At 31.1% G+C, this 15,685-nt stretch overlaps 1 protein-coding gene across 1 annotated transcript; it reads right to left on the reverse strand.

Annotated features, from left to right (window-relative positions):
• Positions 1 to 1,263: 1,263 nt before the first annotated feature.
• Positions 1,264 to 15,081, reverse strand: LOC143072614 (uncharacterized). The gene is made up of 9 exons (XM_076247651.1): positions 14,979 to 15,081; positions 13,673 to 13,768; positions 12,663 to 12,792; positions 10,982 to 11,459; positions 9,475 to 9,648; positions 8,795 to 8,911; positions 7,498 to 7,578; positions 4,860 to 4,982; positions 1,264 to 1,499 (listed from the first exon to the last, which is right to left on the reverse strand). Exons 1-9 carry the CDS (start codon positions 15,037 to 15,039, stop codon positions 1,269 to 1,271), a joined length of 1,491 nt encoding a protein of 496 aa, XP_076103766.1. The 5' UTR covers positions 15,040 to 15,081; the 3' UTR covers positions 1,264 to 1,268.
• Between the last annotated feature and the right edge of the window lie 604 nt (positions 15,082 to 15,685).

Genomic DNA, 15,685 nt, shown 5'->3' on the forward strand with positions numbered 1-15,685 from the left:
GTGGTGGTGATGTGTTTGTAGATCTTACTTTACTGAACATTCTTGTTGCTACAATTATTTCTATCTATAATGAACTTGGCCCAGTAATGACAGTGGAAAATATTTTCTAAAAATTTACAAAATTTTCAAAAATTTATGAAAATTGTTAAAAATTGACTATAAAGGGCAATCACTCCTTAAGGGGTCAACTGACAATTTTGGTCATGTTGACTTATGTGTAGATCCTACTTTGCTGAACATTATTGCTCTTTACAGTTTATCTCTATCTATAATAATATTCAAGATAATAACCGAAAACTGCAAAATTTCCTTAAAATTACTCATTCAAGGGCAGCAACCCAACAACGGGTTGTCTGTTTTGTCTGAAAAATTCAGAGCAGATAGATCTTGACCTGATTAAAATTTAAACCCTGTCAGATTTGCTCTAAATGCTTTGGTTTCAAAGATATAAGCCAAAATCTACATTTCACCCCCATGTTCTATTTTTAGCCATGGCAGCCATCTTGGTTGGTTGGCAGGGTCACCTTTCAGGTCAGGTGACCAAAAAACGGACTTCACCATTTCTGCTTATACTATTTGGAGACAGTATGTCAGTATGTGACACATATCCCTCTTCATTCTTGAAATAATCTTCCATTCAAAAAAGATGATCTCAGTTAAGACAAAAATGTTCATTCATTGTGAAAAAAATTATATTCTTTGTTCTGAAAAAAAATTTAACAAGAATTTTTTTTTGATAAGCACAAAAATGGTATGAAATTGGTTTCACTATACATGAAATATTGATCACCTTATTTATTTAAATTCTAAATAAAGAAAAAGTCAAAATTATATACTTTCAAGTACAACTCTACATCTTGAACACCATAAAACTTTTGTGTTAACCTATTAAACAAGATATATTAAGGCCTGCTTGTTTCCACACTACTGAGTGTTTATAAAATAAATTCAATTAAAAACAGGGAATCTTAGACATTACTTGAAAATTTTGAATTGTTACAAAGGAATAGCAATTTCATTTTTTCTCCCTGAAAATCTACACTGATTTTGTTGGTTAAATAATATCAGTACTGAACTAAAACTAATTGCATGGTAGTACTTATATGTTTGTTTAGATCTTTGGACAATAATCCAGGCATCACCAATGATACAAATTCATTCCTTTTGTGAGTTATTGTGATGACGGTTTGCTGTCCCATTAATGAATACCAAAAATTTGTATTTTTTCTTACCTTTTTTTTTTATAGAAAAATCAAAATCATGATGATTTATAGCACTTTTATTTTATGCACCGGGGTACATCTATCAGATGTAAAATATTCATTTAATTCACATTTGCATATATTAGGAGGATTACTATATAAAGTTTGTGAAAGTTTTTGAAATAATGTCACACAGTTTATTAGTCCAGCTTCTCGTAAATTGTATTTCATTTCTGTAAATTTCTCTAGAATTTCTGGATCACTATTTCTTTTGACCATGTCATTCAATGCATTTAGCTGAAATAAAATAAAAACCATATAGTACTACTAAAACATAATTCAGTACCTTATTAAAATAAATCTTGTAATAATTTTTTTCATATGCTAGTAATAAAAAACTTGTTTAAAGTAAATAACACAGTATTAACTAGACTTTAGAATCCTGATATATTAAGAGGTGAACATTTTTTTTTTTTTTTTTTTTTTAATCTGAACATATAATCATTTCCAATTGTTAATCACTTTTTTTATAACTTTTTTTTAAATATTGCAATAAAAAAATGTTTAAATATTGGTAATGACCACTGGCTCTAATAATGAAATATGTCTCTACAGTAACTATACAATATAAAAAAGAGATATGGTATGATTGCCAAAGAGACAACTCTTCACAAGAGACCAAATGACACAGAAATTAACAACTATAGGTCACTGTACTGCCTTTAACAATGAGGCCTTTAACAATGAGCAAAGCCCATGCCCATAAAATGATGTGACACTGATGATGATGTGGTAAATCTTTCAACTATATACTTTTGATAAGTGGAGGTCTCCTCCAACTTTGGAGGTTTTAAAAGTTAACATCAATGAACTAATCAATACAAAAAATTGATCAAGTTGTCATGCTAAGCATACTCATAGTTCAAATTATCATCAAACAAGAATTTGAATGTGTTGACAGACTTTGTCAATCTTCTGAACAAATATAAAGGCATTCCCATTCAGTAGTTCCTGAGAAAAAGGTGACAAAATAAACTTTTTCATTCAACATATGGAAAATTAAGGTATCAGCAAACAGGAAATTAATGTGCGAGTAATACCACCATTGATTTACGCCTATAAGTCTTTGATAAATATGCACTTTTCAAAAAAAGTGCAGAATTTATCTGTTTCAAATGAATAAACACTTGCCTTGCATGGGTACAAATTGTATCCTGTCAAGTACTATAGACAAATATAAACATGAAATTTAATTGCATATATATGATAATTACAATCACAGGAAGTTAACCAATCAAAATTCACCCCTTTTTATGGTTTTTATGCTTTAGTAACCATGTGCCTGATGTTCATATGATGAAATCATAACCTTTCAGTCAGTTTAATTTAAGTCTGGAGCTGGCATGTCAGTTAACTGCTAGTAGTCTGTTGTTTTTTATGTATTATTGTCATTTTGTTTATTTTCTTTGGTTACATCTTCTGACATCAGACTCGGATTTCTCTTGAACTGAATTTTAATTTGCGTATTGTTATGCGTTTACTTTACTACATTGGTTAGAGGTATAGGGGGAGGGTTGAGATCTCACAAACATGTTTAACCCCGTCGCATTTTTGCGCCTGTCCCAAGTCAGGAGCCTCTGGCCTTTGTTAGTCTTGTATTATTTTAATTTTAGTTTCTTGTGTACAATTTGGAAATTAGTATGGCGTTCATTATCACTGGACTAGTATATATTTGTTTAGGGGCCAGCTGAAGGACGCCTCTGGGTGCGGGAATTTCTTGCTACATTGAAGACCTGTTGGTGACCCTCTGCTGTTGTTTTTTATTTGGTCAAGTTGTTGTTTCTTTGAGACATTCCCCATTTCCATTCTCAACTTTAACCTCAAGTTTCCAAAATATTTTATACAAACACCAAATAAAATAAACGGCTGTGCCATGAGCACATGATACGCCCATCACATTTTCAAAGAATAAAGATCAATACAGTTCAATTAATTCTCAATGTCATATTAGAAATTTATGAAAATCAAAAGGGAGCTTACATCTGACAATAGATATAAACAATTTACCAAAGTTTTATGAGAATTGCTAAACTGGAAAATCCTCCCTTTTTTTAATGAATAAAACCCCATAACTCAGAAACGTAAAAAGCAAAATTTATAAAATTAAGTTTCATAAGAAATGCTGAAAGCATTTTTGAGCTTAAGTCAGAAAACTTGAAAATCATACTTTTTTATTGAATAAAAACCCTGTAACTCAGAAACATAAAATCTAAAATTTATAAAAATCAAAAGGGAGCTCATGTCACCACAATTTCTTGCAAGTTGATGATAGCATTCTGGAGTTATTGTCTGAAATTTGGAAATTCCACCTTTTTTTTAATGAATAAAACCCCATAACTTGAAAACATTAAATCTAAAATTTATAAAAAACAATAGGGAGCTCACGTCAATAGATATTAACAATTCATTAAAGTTTTATGCAAAATGGTTAAAGAGTTTCTGAGTTAATGTCCGACATGTTGACAACAGACGAACAGACAGATGGACAACGGTATACCATAATACGTCCTGTAAAAGGGTGTATAAAAAGATAGGTGCTTTGATGCACCCAAGATATAAATATATGTTTATGACTCAGAATTTTGTTCCGAAATGAAATGCAGGATTAACTTCCTTCAACAGTGAAATTCAAGGGAATATTTTTTTTCAACCCTTTTTTGTTATTAAACCAGATGTGATGTACTATGATTTGGTGGTATTACACCTATGACAGTTTGGAAAAGCATTGACACATTTCATCTCATTTTGTAATCTGCTGAACAAATGTGATGTCATTGTGTGAAGAAGTTCCTGACAAAAAAGAGTGATTAAAATAATTGTTAGACAAAGGAAGGGACAATGATATTGCAATAAACCCCCCCCCCCCCCCTCCTCACAAAAGCAAGATTTCAAATTGATATTTGTGATGCAAAGTGTTGATATAGCAATCCTATTGAGAACATGTACCGTGTCCTAGTGTCCTATGATGAAGACATAAATATCAATCAGTTTAATCCAGGTCTGGAGCTGGCATGTCAGTAACTGCTAGTAGTCTCTTGTTATTTATGTATTATTGTCATTTTGTTTATTTTCTTTTGTTTCATATTCTGACATTGGACTCTGACTTCTCTTAAACTGAGTTTTACTATGTGTATGGTTGTGCGTTTGTTTTTTCTACATTGGCTAGAGGTATAGGGGGAGGGTTGAGATCTCAAAAAACATGTTTAACCCCGCCACAATTTTGCGCCTGTCCCAAGGCAGGAGTCTTGTATGATTTTTTATTTTATTTTCTTGTGTATAATTCGGAGTTTAATATGATGTCCATTATCACTGAACTAGTATACATATTTATTTAGGGGTTACATATTTGTTTAGGGGCCAGCTGAAGGACACCTCTGGGTCATTCTCAATTTTACTGTGTGTTCATTTATTTTTGTGGGTTGAGGAAAACTTGCATGTTCGTGTATATTTATCTTCGTGGTTTTGGCAAAGTCTGCATTAACACCTTTATAAAATATGTAATTTGTTGAACATTGAAATTTGTGGTCCCCCTGTACCCACGAAAATTGGTATCTAAGGAATATTAATGAATCCACAGTATACTGATAACAAACTTACACATTCTGGGTAAATTCTAATTGGCTTTTTAAAGGTTTCACCTTCATGACCTATCTGATTATGGAATGAATCTAACATTTGAAATGCTTCATAAACTTTATCTAACTTTGCCAGTGCCATGACCTGAAATAAACAGTAAAATAATCATTAAATGTACATCATGTACATTCTTCATCATTTGAAGCAATTCAATAATTTCTGTGCACTTAAATTCAACAGGAGTAAGTGAACTCATTTATTGATATATTTCCTATTGTTTACACTTGTGCAGAGTAATGTAAACTAGAGGCTTCCATGAACCTGTATTGCTTACTTGTACCTGGCATTTTTGCATAAAATTGATACAATGCAATAAGGCTATTTCCAATTCTTCACGCAACACATACAATAAATAGAGAATGTGTCCATGGGACACAGATGATCCCCCTCACTTGCGTATAACACTATAAAGAGACATAACTCAAAAAAGGTAAAAGTGACGCCACCAAAATACGAACTTGATCTGAGTTTTGTGGTAATAATTTTTGTGTATAAGTTTCACAACATTTGGTTGAGACAAGCTGAAGTTTGAGAACCAAAACCATTTCAGGAAATACATACAGAGGGACAAGGGTAATACTTAATGTCCCCTCCACTGCTGTGGGGGGCTTAAAAATGTGACGAAATCAACATTCAAGTAAAAAATTTCATTTAAGGACAACATCTCTAATAATCAGTTAATATTGATGTCTGCTATATACCTATTTGTTGTTTTTTTATTTTGCTTATCACTTTTGCTAGTACAGTTTCTCTACATCTGTTATAGTTTCAGTATAATGCACAAAATTAGGTCAAAGTTTGTGACTTTATTTTGATGAAAAATGATAAGGTTCACAAATAAAAAATTGGGAAAACATTTCTCAAACAATTCCATTATAAAAAGTGCACAACTTCATAACATGGACAATCATCTTGTGTCGTTTCAGAGATCTGGGATGAAAACTGTAGGGGAATTTGATTACACAAATTTTCAAGTAGATACACATTGTTGAGAAAGGGATTTCCCTAGCTTTTTAAGAGTTTTAAAGTAATTTAGTGTTTCCTGCAGCTTTTAAAAAGGGCAGGGTAATTGTTAGCTCAGAGGGCACATTAGGCGCGATGGACAACAATTTTAGGGCACTTACTTAACATAAACAGGCAATTTCTATAAAATGGATTCATTTAAAACATACTAGTTTAATATTATAAAAAGGACATATACATCTGTAATCAATCATTAAAACAAATTGTTAAACAAGAAAAAGTGTTTAAAACATATATATATGAAATATTTAAAACAATAAACACAATTAAAAACAAAATCAGTTCTTTAAAAACAAGAAAGCACTATGTCATATACATGTATATAAAAATATTGCTTTGGTCATATCAATTGTCATTGACAAATCCTCCTTTTTTTCCCTAAAAACAGGTTGACACATTCCCTGATATCCAGGGTAATTTTTAGTAACCAAAATTTATTAAATTACAAAAAAAAAATAACTTTACAAATTAACCCCTTCCCCTCTACACCGTTTTCCAAATTAAATTAATATAGATACAACAAGTGTTACTACTTTCATAGCACTACCATATCAGCTGTTTATTTTAAATGTCTATAAATAGCCAGACATAGTTGTCTGTTACTTAGGTGTTTTCCCAAGTATTTTTCCCGCCTAAAATGATCATGTGACATGTTTGTAAACAAAAGAAAACATTTGATCAAGGAATTCATTTATTTTCTGGATTATTCTGCTTTTAATAATTTAGTTTGGATTTTTATTCATTTCATTTAAGGTACAGTCAAGCATTTGTATCTAAAAAATAGTTTGAAAAGAATTTTTACTTTTCAATTTGACAAATGTCTCATGATCGCCGTTCATTGGCTTGTTCAACCATGCAAACAATGTAAATTATGTAAATTAGAAATCTATCAGCTGTAAAAAAAAAATTATCTAAGCATCACATCGATGTTTTTTCATTAATCTTCTAGACAAAACGATGTTTCTGGGACTTGGGGGATACAATCAGGACCCGTGATTAGTATCTGTATTCACTATTCAATCTATTGCAGTTTGCTAATCAGCTGATTACGAAATCGATTACAAAATGGCGACCTAGTGAACTTTTGTTTTGAAGGGAAATAACTCGAGCGGTATTCATAAAATATGTCTTTCAGTACCGGTTGTTAATTACGATGATAAAGGCATGGCGTCAGGAATTTCGACAAAATTAGGGCAGGGCGCCAATTTTTTTTCCCAAAAAGGGCAGGGCGTCGAGAAATCGCGGCAGGGCGCCATTACACGCCAAAACCACCTGTAGGAAACACTATAATTGCGTTATTTATTTTGGATTCTGTTTTAATGGTTAAATCTTTACAGCATTACAATGCATATAACAAGTATAATAGATCTGTTAGTATTTTTGGTTGCCATCTTGGTACTCGAAAAGCCTATTGAAAACTTGGAATATTCTAGTAACAAAAGAAGTTGTCACTTTTATAGTTTATTCCTTATATAAGGAAATCTATTACTACTATTTGAATCTATAACACCTTTTAGTTGTATAATGTGAGACTTGTACATCAAAATAGACAAGAAGAATTATTACTATTACTTACTCTTATTGCTGAGTTTATATTATTTATGGAATGACTTTCAGAACCAAGCTGTAGAATATTCAATGCCAGATTAGGATCATCCTGAAACAAATGTCGCGACAGTTCATATAGTATTAGTCTAAAATGATTCTATATTGTACATTCTTCTATGTTACTATAGTTATTTTTTACAGGAATAACATGTAAGAGGGAGTTCTTTTACTTTTGCTCTTTGAAAATTTGGGGTTGATGTCAGAACTCAGAAGAAGGGTAAACCTTGGTAAGGATTTTCAAAACTAGTCAACATCAAACACAAATTAAATGTTCACATATGGTTTAAAGTCTGGTACCTAACACCTTGACTAAAATTAATTTGGCTCGTTTTATTTTCATAAAATTTTGACAAAATATTTACTTTGACCCTTTGATAACCATATAAAAATTTCAAAAAACTTGAACCAATCACTTTCTCGTTAAAATTTCATAGGATAAATAGCAGTTTGACAAACACTAATTTTGATCTTTAAGAAGCTTAATCTTTCCTTAACAATACAATGTGATTAAAACGTTAAGTTGATTTTACAGAGTTATCACCCTGTAGTGTTAGGTACCACCTTAAAAATATTGAAGGCCTAAATATTCACCTCTACATGTCTTTCTGGATTTATTGTTTTGTTGAGATACTGACCATGTCTATTCATGTATATCAAAATCATCAATTCCATATTTTTGTCGAGTCCAATTGCTCAATTAGATATTTTAGCATGTTCTTTGAACAAAATTTAATCCTAGCTCTGTAGTTATAACATTAGTATAGAATAACTAATCAAATAATTCAAATATAAAAAAAACATATTCTTTAAGTGTCTGAACAACCCGTTAAATCATGAATGTGTTTAACTTTACCTATTGTTCAACCAGATTGTAAAATTGACAATACAATTGGGACATTTAAAAGAGGGACGAAAGATACCAAAGGGACAGTCAAACTCATAAATCTAAAACAAACTGACAACTCCATGGCTAAATATGAAAAAGACAAACAGAAAAACAATAGTACACACGACACAACATAGAAATTAAATTGATCAGTTGGTATTTTGAGAGTTGAATGCTACCTGTATTGTTTTTTGGCCACACAACCCAATCTTGTCAAATTTACGAACTGGTTGAACAATAGGTAAAGTTAAACGGCAACACTTTCGGCCAAGTCACAGAATTTATCAGGGTTGCTTTTATAACAAGTTGAATATTTTTGAATATTTGATACATGACATACTGCTAAATAGTTGCATCTGTCATGTCTGTATTATTATACCTGTCTTAGAGCTAAAGCTGCAGCAAATGCTCGTGCCTTTGGTGGTGTCACGGTTATATCTTGTAAATATTTGTCACGTATGATTTCAACAGCTTTCTCCAAAGCTTCCTGTGTATTCTAAAAACAAAATTGAATACTGTAACAAAATTAAAGTAAAAAAAGGAAAAAACACAGATATTCTTCTCTTGATTGGCATTTCTTTTAGGGATGTAATCTCGGTAAGGAATTACTAATCGAGTACTTGTTGGTTTTACCTATAGTTAATCAAGTTCTTACTAAAATATCTACAAAATGGGAACACAAATTCTGCAACAATGGATCAGGAATTACTCAAAAGAATTATCACTGGTGTGTGTGTGCATTATACATTGTAATTAAGCAGTATAAACACTTTGATGTGTTTGTCATCACTTTCCGTCACATACATCCAAGAAAAACGAAATTGAATTAATGTTGTTGTAAATATGTGTAACCATTTGCTTTGTATCTATCCTCATGACCCTTGAATTTCTGACATTTTTGAAAGGTTTTATTGGTGTAACTACACCCCTACTACCTTCCCTTTAATACCCTGCCTGAAAAAAAACTGGACCAGCGCCTGATAATTAATATGTATGCACATTAAAAGCTTTATAGGCTGTGCTTTTTATTTTAAATGTGAAATGCAATAAAATACTTACTAAATTATATAAAGCTGCCATGACCAGTGTCATATGATTTGTAAGTTTTTGTTCATTAAAATAATCTATTTCTTCATAAGTTCTCACAACTTTCTCATATTCTTCTGTCTTGAATAGTAAATCCATATACACATCAATCACAGAATTGTTATACAGAAAATTCCTCATGGTGGACTGAAAATATAGACATGATAGATAGTATTCGTCATAAAATGTCTAAATACATTTCAACATTAATTTTCATATCATTAATTGTGGTGCTTTTTTTTTGTTGTTGTTGCTCAAATTTCATAAATAACACAGCTCTTTGGCTTTGCATCAATTAGTTTCAGACCAGTCATTGTCAGACGCCAACAGACAGTTAGTTAACAGCATAAAACAAGGTACGCTCCATAGTGGTTTTTCTATTACCAGTATTGAGTAAGTAATCTATAAATACAAAATTTGGAAAATATTCATCAAAATAATAACTTAGTAACTTATTTAAAAAAAATCCAAGGTCTACTTAGATTACAGAAGTAATTTCACCTGATAAACCTACAAAACTTAAGAAGTCGTGTCATCAGAAGATAAATTCAAAAGCAAATTCTGTTGTTTTCATATGTCTTATAATAATTTTTTGCAATAAAAAAATATATAATTAAGGCAACTTTAGTTTACTAGTAAATGTTATATCCTATTCTTCAAAAACTAAGATTTCTTTCCAGATTTAGGACTCCAATTCAAGAAGACCTTTGACAGTGATTTACACAAAACTCTTTAGCATTTGCTCAAGTTTGAGCTGGAAATCTGAAAAATATTATAAATGGTGATCATACGCATTCTAGCATTATTGAAATAAAAACCTTGGCAATTTTTCAATGTGTTACCTGATAACTTGAGTATGCTTTAACAAATCTTTAGAAAATTTACAAACCTTTTTATTCAATAACATATAAATAGTACATATAATTTCCACTCATGGTGATTATTATCCTGTACTCTTGAAACAGGTGCTTATACTTTATATGATATAAATTACAGACTATACTGCATTGCAAGAAATATACAGTTTTAATGGCAGATCTTTGATTGTTTCGGCTTATTCTTTTCACAACTTTTATAAACTGAAGACAAATTGGAGCTTTACATACCAAGTTGAAATTGATCTATTGCTGAAGCCTAATCATTTGACAAACTTGATCTTAAGATGGTACCCAACACTTTCACTAAAATTAATTTGGCTCGTTTAATTTCCATAAAATTTTGTCAAAGTAAAGTATTTACTTTGACCCTCGTACAAAAATATAAAAATTTCAAAAATTTTGAACCAACCGTTTTATCAGAAAAATTACACTGGTTATACAGCAGTTTGACAAACACCAATTTTGATCATTGAGAAGCTTAATATCCCTTTAACAACACAATGTTATTAAAACGTTTAGCTGATTTTACAGAGTTATCTCCCTGTAGTGTTAGGTACCACCTTAAAGACTTTTAAACGAACAGTAATTAAAGAAAAACCTACCCTATCTTCCATAAACATAATAGCGATATATGCTTTCTTAAAATGATGCAACATCCTCATGAACTGTGACCCAATGTCCAACTTGCTATTCTGGTACTTTGTAGGATTTATAGGAACATTCCCAGCTTCCTCAGTTATGGAGGTATTATCTTTGACAGTTTGGTGATTTGAAAATGCAGAAACCTTGCAATCATGGTTCAAGTTACCAGGAGAATGAACTTTGTTGTTTTGGTGGTGTGCAAGAACATGAACATTTGCTGTATGGTGTTTTACATGTGTATAAACCTTGGATGTTTGGTGATGATTTACAGGAGCATGAACTTTTGAAGTTTGGTGAACTTTAGGTGACAGAAACATGGTTGGCTGGTGTTCTGTTGGTGTATGAATATTTACAGGTGATTGAACTGTTGCTAGTTGGTGATTCACAGGTGAACAAACTTTGCTGTTTTCAGATGAATTAACCTTTGCTGTTTGATAACTGAAATACAAATAAAACTATTTGTAAAACTCTGATGGCATACACTCAATGGGATAATTTATTTAAGATAACTGAGTTAAATACATTAAAAAAATGCAAATGTATTGACCTATCTTGACTTAAAGAGTTTGCAGAATAAATATTTGATCTACATTTGTACAACATTTTACATATATAAGTTTTAAAGTACTGTGGTTTTATTTATTTTCATGGGTACCAATTTTCGTTGATTGAGGAAAACATGCATATTCGTGGATATTAAAGTTTGTGGTTTTGACAATGTCTGCATACATTCCTTTAGAAAATTTGTGTTCCCCTATACATTTTTGTACCAACGAATATTAATGAATCCACAGTAAACTGTGATCCTTTTCTAAGTAAATTTTAAGTTATGCTGTTACACTTCATACTTTATGGTTATTAATATTTCTACTTCAAATTGACATAATCTGGCCTCACGGTCATAAAACTTTCGAGCATGATTTTTGTACTCAGACTCGAAAATCAACCAATCAAATTGCTGGATTTCATGTTTCGAGCATGATTTTTGTACTCCGAGCACTGAGCAAAGTTTTATGCCTTCCAGTCCAGAAGGTAAAAGATTTGCAAAATACAATTTACAATAAAATCTTCCTATTACTTTAGAAAATTTACTATTAAAATTCAGATAGAGCTCAAATAATAACCTAACACAAATTTTTTTTTTTTTGGCATAATGAAAAGAAAATAAAACAACACAGATCCAATGTTCCCATTTTCCATAATTTAATATTTCCAAGAGGCACAACTCTTTTTAAACAAAATTGATTATCCAAGATATTGCTTATATTAAAGTACATGTATAGTATAAGTTTTATAAAAATCTGGTAAAAATTGTACCCTGTTAGAGCTTAAATTTAATATTTACAAGGGGCGCAACTCTTTTTTAAAAATAGTGAGACCAGACCAGACCTATGGAGGGATGTCCTGTATTTCCATGTCCCCCACAATGCGCTATGCAGGGGACAAAAATAAAATAACAGTACAAAAACCCTGAATCTTTTGTCATTTTGGTTAAGTTCAATCCATCCAATTATTTTCTTTTCAATCCATCAAAAAAGTTGACTTCATGGTCAATTAATAATTATTGAACCTCCAAATGTAATTTCTTATTGAGATCAATCGATATTTATAAATAACCAATAAGAATTGTTTGGAGGTTACCTTCTAGCCATATCAACACAAAGATCAAATTCCCTGGGTGACCGAACTAGATGGATCATTGTCTGTAGATCATCATGACTAATTCTTTCTTCACTTTTCATTTTATTTGACATCTTCAACACAAAAGTCTCTGGAATAAAAACTGAATGTATTGTCTATGTCTATGTTTTGGCACATAATTTTATTGATGTATAAAAACTATCATGAATTTTCAATTTTACTTTGTGCAAATCTGACAAATCAAATTTGTTCAAACTGAATTTTACTGTTGTTTTTTTTTTTTATGTTGTGTTGTAAAATCAGCATGGTAGGTTGGAGGGAAGGTTAACACTCACAAATATACCTGTCTTGAGTCAGGAGTCTTTGTTTGTTGTTGATTGCTACATACATTAGGGTGTTTTTTGTGTTCAGGTTTGTTGTTTGCTAGTTTTCAATTGTTTCATATTTTGACAGGCCAGAGCTTTTTTAGTAGCTTGCTATAAGGTATGGGTTTTGCTTATTGTTAAATACTTAACAGCGCCACCTATATAGTTGTTTACATCCTTGACCTGTGATGAATAAATGTATTTACCCAGTAGAAATCAAACCACATCATGTTTCTACTTTTTTACTTTTTCTACAAAAAGAGAAAACGTGGTAGATTAGACTTACTAACCAGCGACTCTTTTCACAAAAAATCGTAACAATACAACCACTCATTAGTATGGAACATTTCAGTATATATCTTATGATCAATTTCAATCGAAAGATTTTTTGTGAAAAGAGCCCCAGGAAAGTGTTCTTAAGAAATATTTATAAAGTTTCTGAAAATTATTGAGAGGCTCTCACTGATATCCTGAGTCAGGTTGACACTTATGTAAAATACACTCCCTATGAAATTCTATACCAGATATAACATGTATAAACCATCTACCTGATCAAACCAAACACCTGTCTAATTTTAACAAAATTTGTAGGTTTCAATTCATAATGGACTGACTATGATATGAAGAAAATAAACTTCTACCTACTTTTTGAATCTGCATCATATTTTTTTTGATATTCCTCGCATCTCATAAAATATTTATTCATATTCAGTAACTGGTTATCCATTAAAAATCGTCTGCCTGCAATAATAATATCATTATGAATGAATTCAATTAATTCCATGATCTTCGGTAGTATCTAACCATGCTAACACTACAGGGAGATAACTCTGTAAAATCAGAATAACATTTTAATGATTTTGTGTTGTTAAGGGATTATTAAGCTTCTCAATGAGCAAAATAAGTTTTTGTCAAACTGCTATAACCAGTGTAATAATCTGATTAAACAGTTGGTTCAATTTTTTTGAAATTTTTATATTTTTGTCAAAGGGTCAAAGTAAATACTTTGTCAAAATTTTAAGAAAAATTACAAGAGCCAAATAAATTTCGGTAAGGTGTTGGGTACCACCTTATGTTATTGTAAGATCGTATCAGTTGGAGCAAAAACACATTCAATATATCAAAACCATTTGAAATATTTAAGTAATTTTAATTAATTAAACACAATTATTCTTAAATGGAAGTTGATTTTTGTGGTCGATATAAATGAATTAATATGGTAAACTTAAATGAACAGAAGAAAAATTAATAAACCTCAAAGATCTTTAAGAATTTTAAAACAGAAAATAATATCCATAAACATGTACATGTACTACAAACATAAAAACTTCTAAGAATACAATCTTTATTTGAATAAAAATATAAAAAAAAGTGTGAACGGTCTCAGTGAAATTTATGGGATTCTCACATGCATGGTGCAAACTAGTCCAAATAATTATGACGTTTCAAGACGTCATAATTATTTGGACTAGGTGCAAACGTATTTATGGAAAAAACAGACATGATACCCTCTAGAACATGAAATCCAGAAACATCTGGTTTATCTCCCTTGCTTCATAATTATTTGGACTGATAGTATAAACAAGGATTTGTATAGTAAGATACTTATATATCTATACAAATCCTTGGTATAAAGATATAGGAAGATGTGGTTTGAGTGTCAATGAGACAACTCTCCATCCATGTCACAATTTATTAAGGTAAACCTTTATATACATGTGTAGGTCAAGTTACAGAGCCTAGGCTCACACAAAACAGCATTGAGCAAGCTGTAAAGGACCCAAAAATTACTATTCATGTACAATACATTTAGTTCAACTTGTGTGCATCAACATTGAACATGTCTACCGAACTATTGAAGGTCATAAAACTTCGAATGATATGCTATTGCATTTATTTAAACATAGATGCTGATATCTCAACTAAAATTTGGATTAAAATGTTAGCTTACTTTGGAATGACGGCTGGTAACTGGTTGACCATCTCATTATTTGACGGAAAATCGTCCGCATGGTTCATTTTTTTAAAGGGTCATATTGGTTCGGGGAGAGAAACCAGTAAAACTAATTAAACTATTTTTTAATACTATCTGCGTTAATACCTCCTTTCTTGTGGAACACTGTCAAAATATTGTAATTTAGATTATTCTTCAGTAAAAAAATAATGTTTTTTTTTCTTCAAAAAAATCTATAATTGAAAAAAAAATTAACAAATGTTGTTTTCCAAAAATATAATACAAGTTATTTCTCATATATATGATAGTGGATTTTTCTTTTTCTTGCATGAAGAATTCTATGCTCATGCTTAGCATAAAAAAGTGATACAAAAATGTGTTCATTTGATAAGTTTATCCAGGAAAATATCTAATGATATACTGTTCCGAGGTTTATTGAAATATACAGCATCAAAAGTTCTATATTACAATATTCATATTGACTAGATTTGTGACGATGTGGTATGAGTGTTATATTCATTAGGTCACATAGGCGGACCAAGGAGGCCCAGCCCCTTCCCTTTTCGTTGTAAAATTTTGGTTGATTATGTAGGGAATCACTGAAGCGTGACTGGAGCGGCCCCCTTAGGTCAGTCAGCCCCCCCCCCCTTTTTACGAAAAGTTCTGGAACCGCCACTGGGTCATTGGTTAATTTTAACTTGAGT

The sequence above is a fragment of the Mytilus galloprovincialis genome, chromosome 4 (genome assembly GCF_965363235.1).
Source record: "Mytilus galloprovincialis chromosome 4, xbMytGall1.hap1.1, whole genome shotgun sequence".
NCBI classification, from domain to species: Eukaryota; Metazoa; Mollusca; class Bivalvia; order Mytilida; family Mytilidae; genus Mytilus; species Mytilus galloprovincialis.